At 45.8% G+C, this 10,259-nt stretch overlaps 1 protein-coding gene across 1 annotated transcript in view; it reads left to right on the top strand.

The window, feature by feature from the left end:
- The first annotated feature begins 6,760 nt into the window (after nucleotides 1-6,760).
- LOC124238208 (signal transducer and activator of transcription 1-like) overlaps nucleotides 6,761-10,259 on the top strand; it is a 38,428-nt gene continuing 34,929 nt past the window's right edge. Inside the window, exons 1-3 of the mRNA XM_046658894.1 lie at nucleotides 6,761-6,860; nucleotides 7,032-7,188; nucleotides 9,727-9,855. Of these exons, the coding sequence (XP_046514850.1) occupies nucleotides 9,728-9,855 (128 nt within the window). The 5' untranslated portion in view covers nucleotides 6,761-6,860; nucleotides 7,032-7,188; nucleotide 9,727. The remainder of the gene's footprint in view (nucleotides 6,861-7,031; nucleotides 7,189-9,726; nucleotides 9,856-10,259) is intronic.

Genomic DNA, 10,259 nt, shown 5'->3' with positions numbered 1-10,259 from the left:
TTTTGAAATCATCGTCTAGTGACTAAACTATTCTCCACTCCCTCTGGTATAATCACCATTAACCAAAATGAGCAGCTTTACAAGGCAAAGCTAAGTTTTACAGAAAAGAGAAGCTTTCTTAAAGGTTTGCAAACCGGGGAAGTTCACCTCAACCCGCAAGTTGTTAGGTGAGCCCCCCCTCTGTCTTGGGGTGGCTTGTTTTTAAAGACAAAAGGTACAGAGTGGGCAAAGTTAAGGCTGACTTCAGTTCTGATTGGTGGCCCTTTCCAGCTACAGTGTATCTTGTGCTGGGGCTTCCAAATGTCCTAACTGCAGGGCAAGACTACTGCATTGTTCTCCAGCCACCTGATGACAGTCAAAGTTAAAATGTAATTTTTTATTTCTGCCCGTAGATCAGCCTTGAGGTGGTCACGGTAACCCCTATTGGACTCTGGCCTCGTTCTTATCATCACCGTAAGAGAGAAGACAGGGGGCATGAAGACCCTGGGAGAAAGAGGAAAGCCCCCTTTGCAGATCTAGCAAAATGACAGCTAAAGAAACAGCCAGCTCCCCACCTTCATCTCAGGTTTAAGGGCAGCAACCCCAGCAGGGTGAGGGTCAGAGCTTGAAAGACCACTAAGATCTGAGCTAGCGTGCAGACTGTGTACACAGAGAAGTGAGGGAGAAAAAAGGTATGTCTCCAGGCCAACGGAAGAAAGGAAAGATGGAAGCGGGAATGGGTAAGGTTTCCAGCACCTTAAGCAGTTAGAAAATGTTCCCTCCCTCCCTCTAAAGTGAAGAGCACCCAGCCCCGCCTCCGCCGTTCATCTCGTGCACAGCCGCTACCTTGGACTGGCCCGCAGCGAAGGCGGGGGTCAGGCGCTGGCCGGCCCCGGGTTGAGCGCGCGGGCCCCGCCCTCCCGGAGGCCGCAAGAAGGAACCGCCGGCTGGGCGGGCGGCCAGCGGGGAAAGCCCCGGACCGCGCCTGCGCACTGCTCCCTCCTGCTCTGCTTTCGCTTTTCGGTTTCCTCTCAAGCCCTCTCCTTCTCGCTCTCCGGCTATTTCCCCGAAAGCACGTGGGACGGCTCTTCTGAGCAGCCGCGTCCCTCCCGCCGCGCGCCAGCCGGCTGCTCTGGAAACCATTCAAACAGCTGAGCGCCCGCCGCTCCCGCAGTGTCCCCATCCTTCGCAGCCCTGCGCTGCTCTCCTGAAAGCACAGGACTTCAGAAGGCCTTCCTGAGGATGTTGGCACTACGAATGTAATGGTTCTCGTTATGGACATTTTTGGACAAAAAAGAAAAAGAAAATTATAAAGAAGTAACCACCACCCAGAAATATTAACATTTTCAAATATTTTCCTTCCTGCCTCTCTCTCTTTCTCTTTTTCTTTGTCTGAATGTATTTCCATTTAGTGTTTCCATTTCTCTATATTCTTACAGGAACAGGATAATACTGTCTGTTTTCTATCCCGCATTTTAATTTAATTTTATAAGTGGGTATTTTCTGATGTCACTAAACATTCTTTGAAAGCATAACTTTGATATTCTATCATATGAATATCAAAAATCCAGAGAACTGTAGGGAATTTTAGAAATCCTTTATTTCAATTCCATATATCCCAGATGAACAACTATGGCTTACACTAAGTGTCATTCCTCCTACTGGATATTTAGGTCACCAACATGACTACCAACATTAGAACAATATCTCTTAACTGCAGGATGGGTGCAGGGAGGAGAGGGAAAGTCTTTAAACATTTACTATGAATTTTTTCATTAGATTTGAGCTGCCGTTTTGAAGCAGACCAAGGGCGTAAAGTAAGAACACAGAGTTAGTAAGTTGTTCATGGGGATGTAGTAAAGACATACAGGGTCGTGCACTACTCGGGGAGGAGAGATCCTCCACCGCAAGGAAAATATTGGTGGTCGGGGGAGGCCAAGCAGCCTGGACCACTTGAGGAATTTTGTTTTTGATGCAGTAGTGGGATGCTTTGCTTCCCCCCATGAGATCTGTATCAGTGATCTATTGCTACATAACAAACCAAACTACCCCCAAAACTCGGGGGGGGTGGGGGGGGGGTAAGACAATAACCATTTATCATTGCCTGTGAGTCTAGGGTGGGCTGGGCTGTTCTGCTCCTCTGGGTCAGGCCGTCTGATTTGCCTGGGCGCTCTCACACGTCTGAGGCCTAAGCCCTGGCAGCTCCATGACTCAGCTGTGGTCTCTGCTCTCATCCTACAGCAGGCTGTCTGACTTGCCATGGAGGCAGGGCAGAGTTCTGGGAGTGGGGTATGCAAGGCTCCATGAGGCCTCTGCTCAGAATGACAGTGTCATGTATGCTGCATAATATTGGTCAAAGCAAGTCACAAGCCAGTGCGGATTCAAGGAGTGGGGAAATAGTCCCCATCTCTTCCTGGAAGGAGCTACAGAGTCACATTGCAAAAGAGTGTGAATAGAGGGAAGGAAATAATGTGGCTGTTATTGAAAACAATCTACCAGGAGATCCTTCCTAATTTCTTATAATGAGAATTATGTCACTGATAATATCTTTTTGCTTTGACTTGTAGGCTGCATTGTTTTCTTTATATTTCTAGTTATTAAAAATGTAAGTAACTAAATACAACTGGGTGATTGGGAATAAAAGAAGGACGAATGAAGAATAGGAATGATACTGTCTTCCTTTCTCCCAGCAAAAATATATTTGCTCCAAATAGGAGGTCTGGGTTTCTAAGAGTCTTTCCACTGTAACATCATGTGAATTTATGAATAACTCCAGTGCTTTCAATTACTCATCTAATGTGGTTTCTAGACTCCTCACCATCCTTGATTCTCCTTTGCATATATACCAGTTAAAGGATGGCAAATAGTAAGTTTCACTTTACCTGCCTTTCTGATTGATTGCTAGTGAATAACTAGATGCAGTGTTGAGAAGTATTCAGAAGTTGGGCCCTGGCAACAAAGAGTACCCTCTCATTTGTTGCTTTCTTTTTTTTTTTAGACCCAATACAGGTCTTTGCATTTAGTGTTTTAAGTTTTATCCATTTGGTTTCAGCCCAGCAGCATTCTAGCCTGTTAAGATAATTTAGAATTTTGATTCTGTCGTCTATGAATTAATCAGCTATTTCAGTGGCAAAAAAAAAAAAATCTCAGTGACTTACAACAATGACAACAAACACTCATGGGCATGTGGGTGGGGTGTGGCAGTTCTGCCCCAGGTGGCAGGTTCAGGGGACCCCACACATCTCTCCATCCAGGACTCAGGCTGGAGGAGCAGCAGCTGCTTGAGCCCACGTCTCCTCATGCAAGGCAGGAGCTCTCAAGGACCAGCCCATCACACAGAACATGCAGACTCTTAGGTCAGCTGCAGTGTACATCACATCTCACATTCCATCAGTCAGAGCAAGTCACATGGCCAAGGCCAGAGGCAGTGCATGGGGAGGTACACTCCACCCTTAGTGAACCATGGCAAGGGGTGGGAAGGGAAAGAAAATAACTGAAAATAATACAATCTACCAGACATGGTGTTAGCTATTTTTCCTAGGTTTGTGTCTTTTGCAAAGTTGACATTTGTTGGTATAGAGATATAGCTTCCAAAGCTGACTGCTGTAAAGGCATCATCATGTATCTGGGTCTGTCATTTCTGGATCTCTAGTTTTTGGTTTGGTTTGATTTTTGATTTGGTTGCTCTTTAAGCAGTCAGTATGTTAAATAGTCACACTTATATATAGTTTGTCTTCTAGGAACTTAGAATCCTGGAGGGATAAGATTTGGACGCTTCAAAAGCCACAATATAAGGGAGTGTGTGGTGATTGTCAACATAAACAGAGACATATATCATATAATATCAGAGACCAGATTGATTACCACAGGTTGAGGTGGTTCCAGAAGGAGACTACAGGATTTGGGCTTGGTTTTAGAAGTTGGGCAAGGATTTGACAAATGAACAGAGTAGAAGGCAGGACTTGCCATTTCATATGTGCAATGCTTGCCAATAGTATGTGCGAAGGGGCAGAAACAGGAAAATTAAAAGCGTGAGGGGAGAGTGGGGGACAGAGTTTAGTTGGGTAATGGGACAAGGGGAGACAATGCTGGAAGGTAGGGACGTTCTGTGGAGCATCCAGACCAGCAGACAAAGTTTGTGTTTATCATAAATGCAATGAGAGTTGTCAAGGCTTTTGAGCAGGGAATGACTATATAAATGCGGTGTTTTAGAGAATTTAATTTGGCAAATATAGCGGAGGGGAAAGGGACAGGAAGGAGGTAGTCTACCTGGTGTCTATTGTAGCATTCCAGTTCTGAAGTGACGAAGGTCTATGGTACACTGTTGTCGATGATGATAAAACTCAGGAGGATCAAGGCAGAGGGAAGGGAGCGTCCACCGAACTTGATGACCATCAGGATGTGGGGAGCCAAAGAGAAACATACTATTTGCAGATGTTAATTCCCCCATCAGTATTGAAGCTAGTGTCTGTGCAAGTTTTCCAGCATCAGAAAAAAATAGTTGTAACACATTATCTACCCTTCCTGGAGTCAGCTTTTCTCAAGCATCGTCTGGGTGCAGGTGAGTGGGAGGGGAAGGGCTCTTTTTTGGTGGCCTCGCATCTCTTTCCACAGAAGGCTGCTACTTTGGTACCAAGAGTCATTGCTATCACCACTTCAGTACTGGCTTTGTGAGGGTACATATGTGACAAGAAGAAGGAGTGTATGGATATAGGAAGAGAAAAAACTATAATAGACACTCATATAAGCATATCCCTGGGGAATTATTTAGAGCCTTTTCCTACCCAAAGTTACCTTACTATGCAAGGCTTGCTTCAAATTCCACCTACAGGAAGGAACCAACTGGTTTTATACATTCCAAGAAGATCTGGTCTCGGCTGGCCTCAGGGATGCCTACCTGAGGAAGCGACCTTGAAGCTGAGATTTTGGCTAAAACATAAAAGATGAGTTAGCCAGCAAAGAAGTTGGGGCAGGCGGATTGTTGGTCAAGGGGCTTTTCAAATGGAGAACTGCTGGTAAGAAGGCCTTGAGTTTGGGGAAAGAGCTTGACTTATTTGAAGAACAAAAATGCTGAAGTAAGGAAATGAAAGGGTGGCACAAGAAGGGTTTAAAGAATGTGATAGGGAACCAGGGCTTTGTGGGCTCTGTTAAGAAATTTGGATTTTGTAAGAAAAGCCATCATAGGATTTTGTTTTGTTTTGTTTTTGAGGAAGATTAGCCCTGAGCTAACATCTGCTGCCAATCCTCCTCTTTTTGCTGAGGAATACTGGCCCTGAGCTAACATGCATGCCTATCTTCCTCTCCTTTACATGTGGAACGCCTGCCGCAGCATGGTTTGTGAAGCAGTGCAATGTCTGCACCCAGGATCCGAACTGGGGAACCCTGGGCCGACAAAGCGGAACGTGCAAACTTAACCACTGCGCCACCGGGCCGGCCCCCATCATAGGAATTTTTAAGTTGGCAAATACACGATCTGCTTTGAATTAAAAAAAAAAATCACTCAAACTGCTGCGTGGAGAATGGATTAAAAGGGAGTTGAGAGCTGAAGTGGGGCAGCCATTGGAAATCTCCTGCAATATTCCAAATGAGAGAAAAGGGGGGGATGGCATAAGAGATGGTGCGAGAAGAGATGAGACTTGAGAAATATTTGGGAGGAAGAATCAACAAGGCTTGAGGACCAGGTGTGGGGGGTGAGAAGGCAATGTCAACGATGACTTCTACTGGTATGTGCCATTTCTAGTAAAAGGGCAGGTATGAGGAGGAAGATGGTGAGCTGGTTCTGAACATAACTAGTTTGCAGAGCTTACCAGACATCCAAGTGGAGAAGCAAGCAGGGCTGCACAGTGGGTGTGGAGCTCAGAAGAGACGTGTGGACAGGATAATCATGTAGAAGCCCTCCATAAATAGAAGGAAATTGAGGCTGTGGGTGAGGTCATCACAGGTCAGCGTGAGAAGTGTAGGAAAAGCAGACCAAGATCAGGACCCTGACAACACTTAACATTGAATGGTTTGGTAGTGGTGGTGGAGCAGAGATGGAGAAAGAATACCGGAGAAGGAGGAAGAAGCAAAGAGGAGGTGTCCGCTCCATGGCCAAGGAAGAAGTGTTGAAGAATGGAGGCGTCAGCGGTGCCGAACGTTCCAGAGCGGACAAGCAACGTGAAGACAGAACGCATCCCCTGAATTTAGCCACACGGAAGTCAGCTGCCAAGCCAAGCTTCTAGAATGACAACGTGCCCACCTGTGTCCTCTGCCTCGGGTTCCCAAATATGGGGTTAATGCAGGGATCTTCAAGTTTGGGCCCCCGCAAACACAGAACTTCCTTTTAGTTCTCTAAAATATGTAAACATAACCACCACTCGGCCAAGTTGCAACACAAAGCTGAACTTCACGTAACCCACGTGGGGACCCTACCGGAAGGTTAAGGAAGGAGCTAGCTGGTTGGTGGAGCTCCGGGTCCCCGGGGGGAGGCGGCGCGCCCGCGGAACAGCCGCGTCCCATTGGCCGAGTGCGGCAGCCGCGCGGTGATTGGTGGAGGCGGAAGGAGGCGGGGCGCCGGGCGCGGCCTTTTCTTCCGGCTGGTACTTTCGCTTTTCTGAGCACAGTCTCCAGAGAGTCCCGGCTGCTGCCCGGAACGACGCCCCTCACACCCGGGACGGAGCCGAGGCGACCCGAGCGCCCGGGAGAGGCAGTAGCTCCCCGACCCCGCCCAGCCTGCCGGATCGGGCGCGCAGAGTGAGTGGGCGTGAGGTTCCGGGTGCCTGGGTGGGGCGCGCCGGGACCAGCGTTCAGGGGGCCGGGCAGCCGGACACGGGTGAGGACCGGCTTGCAGTGCTGACTGGTGAATCCGTCGTCCCAGAAAGAACGCGTCCCAAGTATCCCAGGTGCTGTCCTTGGTGATGGCCTGGTCACCCCTGCCTGTCGTGCTCTGGCAGTAAAGATGTGTTGTAAAATAGAATTCTTCGCCAGAAAATACTGGATCTCCCCCTTCCCCCTCCCTTTCCCCTCCTTCCTGCCCCTTTCCACCACAGTCAAAAGTTTTTTCCTTTTCGCAGAAAGTTTTCGTTTACGCTGTGTCACTCCCAGAGGGCTGTCGAGGTTAGGCGCTAGCGCCCGGTGCATGCAAACCCAACAGTCTTGGCATCTGACGTGCTGTGTGTAGCTGCTGCTCGGGTTGAATCCCCAGCCTTTCGCTGGGGCACAAGGTAGCAGGTCAGTAAATGTTCATGGAAATGAATGAATGAGTGCATGGCTTTGGAACTTAATTATACATCTATGTTTAAGGATGAAGGAGCTGAATGTGTTCCTGGAATATGAAAATGATACTTAGTTTTTGCAAACCCTCAAATAATATAGTTAGTCTTTAAAGAAAAATTCTGATTAGCACTGAAGAGTTTGGGGGTGAATATATAGGTGTGTGGTTGATTGTGCTTTGGATGTTGTTTTTATCAGTTGGAGAGGTGGTTTTAATGAGGCAGAAATAAGACTTGGGTCTCCAGCACAATCTAGTGTGCCACCGTTGCTCCATGAGGATGCAAGACACAGACTTGTTGAACCATAATATGGTTTGCCCTTTGCTTTCTAATTCAATTTGAAATGTGCTAGATTTCAATTCAACAGATTATTACTGAGTGCGTTACTATGGGCAGGACACTGTCTAAGGAGCAGAGGATGTTTAAAAGAAAAAAAAAAAGTCATGGTCCCAGCAATTCTGGAGCTTGCTTACATCATGCAGGGGAGACATCATAGAGGAAGGACATCATTTATAAGGAAGATGGGGACTGATGCTCTAATTGCAATGAGATAGAAGTCAAAGAGAGCTTAATTGTCTCTGGGTGAGGCTCAGACAGCTTTACCGAAGAAGAGGCATTTGTCCCTACCTTTGAGTGCTGGTAGGATTTAGAGAGGCAGAAATTTGTGGGGAGGCTGTTTTCAGGGTGAGTGACAGCTGGAGCAAAGCAAAACTGTTGGGCATAGCCAAAAACCCAAAGATAATTTGGTGATTGGGTTGCTTTGTTGATGAATGAAAATAGAGTCGGGGTGGAAATCAGCCTAGGAATGGGCAAACTCTAGCAACTTTGAGCAAGAGAGTGATGTGGTCCAACCCATGTGCAGCAGGAGGCTTGATTGGGAAACAGTGTTGGAGGTAAGAAGTCTTGGGACCGGAGAGGAAGGAGTCAACCTAAATTTGGGATTTGAACCGGTGACTGGGGGAACGGTCATGCCACTCACTGCTTTTGTGAGAAGGTGAGATGGATTCTAGGTTTGTGAACATGAACTTATTGATCACCTGCTCTATGCCAGGTGCTGCATCTATACTCCTCCACTCTTAACAACCACCCGTCACTAGGGATGTGTGTTGCCTGAGGTCGCTCACCTGATAAGAGGTGTTGCAGCCCGGCTGGCTCCCACTCTGCTCAGCATATTTGTTTTAGGCACATCCTTATTAGACACCTAGCAGGGAGGGAGAGAGCTGCAGATTTGAAGTCTTCCACTCAGGTAGAATCAATTTGAAGTGAAAAATCAAATTTCTACAGCAAGTGTGCCAAAGGATGGGCATGGGTCCATTTCTACTGGTATTTGTGGTGGTCACTAGCTTTATAGTCACACCATAACCTTACTTTCATTTGGTTATCTCCTTCCTTCAGAAGGAAATTTGTGAAGTTGACATGACCTTGTGTCTGTAGATGTGTGCTCGCCGGCAAGTGTGCACACACTCTCCCACACCCTGCTTGAAGATCCAGGGCCCTTCCTCAGAGGCCTGGTGGGACAAGATTTGCTTATGTCCTCTCTGAGTATTGCCAGCCTGGCGCTGATGTATATCCTGTGTTACGCTGTGGTGGTGAGAGGCTCTTCGTTTTCCTGATGGATGTTAGGACTCCCTTAAATCACATGTTTGTGTTTTTAATCTTCAGAAGTGCAATGTAAACTTGGCTTACAGTTATCTAAAGAGAAAGTATTACTTTGTCCTTTCAGATTACATTTAACAATATTGTTTCAACCTTTAAAAATCGTTATTGAGATTTAAGACTTTTTGCGCCAGATTTATTGTTTGCAGAAGACAAAGAAGAAAATGTATGTTTTAAAAGGTATATAACAAATATAATTCATTTTGTATATGAATCAAAAATTGTAGAATACCTGTTGAAATTCTTTGGGTTAGATTACAAATGTATTGTGATTTGTAAGAGAGCAGTTTTTGGAGAGTTCGTATCATTTGTCCTAAAGCAAATCTAAATAAATAATGCTTTCTATTTATTTATTTGATAAAAGTGCAGATTCATTTTAAAGGCATACTTATTAAACACCTACTGTGTGCCAGCCATTGTTCTGGGAATGCAGCCCTGAGCAACCCCACCCCCAAAATCCTTCCGGTCATGTGGGGAAAACAGATGGTAATCAAAGTAAAAAAGAAAATATGTGGTAGGTCAGATGATGGTAAGTGCTATGGAGAAAAATACATCAGGGCAGAGGGATGGTCTTTTCCAGGATGACAGGTGGGGTCACTTTAAATAAGGTGTCCAGACAAGGCTTCCTTGATATGTTGACATTTGAGCAAAGACCTGAAGATGTGTTTCCTGGAGGTGAAAAAAGTATTGACCCCAAAACTGAATAAAAAAATAGGCTTTAGAATGTAGACACCATTTAAATAATATGTTAAGCAAGATATTTAAAATAAGCACAGTGCTAGCTGTGCTTTCTTTGGAGCCGCGGGCTTCCCTTCACGCTCTGTGCTCTGTTTCCCGATAGGATGTCCCAGTGGTATGAACTTCAGCAGCTTGACTCCAAATTCCTGGAGCAGGTTCACCAGCTCTATGATGACAGTTTCCCCATGGAAATCAGACAGTACCTGGCACAGTGGCTAGAAAAGCAAGACTGGTAAGGAGAACCCACTTGATGGAGGAAGACGTTTGTCTACGCTTTTAAAATAACTTGTTATTTAAGTGACTTGGAGCCACATTGACTAAAAGATGAATTTCATCAGTGGCCATTGGGATTATCTGTTGGAGAAAAGTGTGTTGATTTGAAAAATGGTATGTCCGTCTACAATTCTAAATATGTTAGTCCTTAACTTTTATGTAGTTGGGTGCATTTAATTATGATACATACTCCTAAATGCCTGAGGCAACTTGGCTAATGCTGATGCCAGTTATTTTCCAAATTAGGATCTAGGCTATAGAAAGAAGTAAGTTAAAAGAAATAATTAAAGCCAAATTATGGTAAAACGTTGATTAGAAATAGGAGGAAGGTACTAAAATTAAGGTGATATCTCTTAAAACTGT

Source organism: Equus quagga, chromosome 4, assembly GCF_021613505.1.
Source record: "Equus quagga isolate Etosha38 chromosome 4, UCLA_HA_Equagga_1.0, whole genome shotgun sequence".
Classification (NCBI taxonomy): Eukaryota; Metazoa; Chordata; class Mammalia; order Perissodactyla; family Equidae; genus Equus; species Equus quagga.
This window is presented reverse-complemented; position numbering and strand designations above follow the sequence as displayed.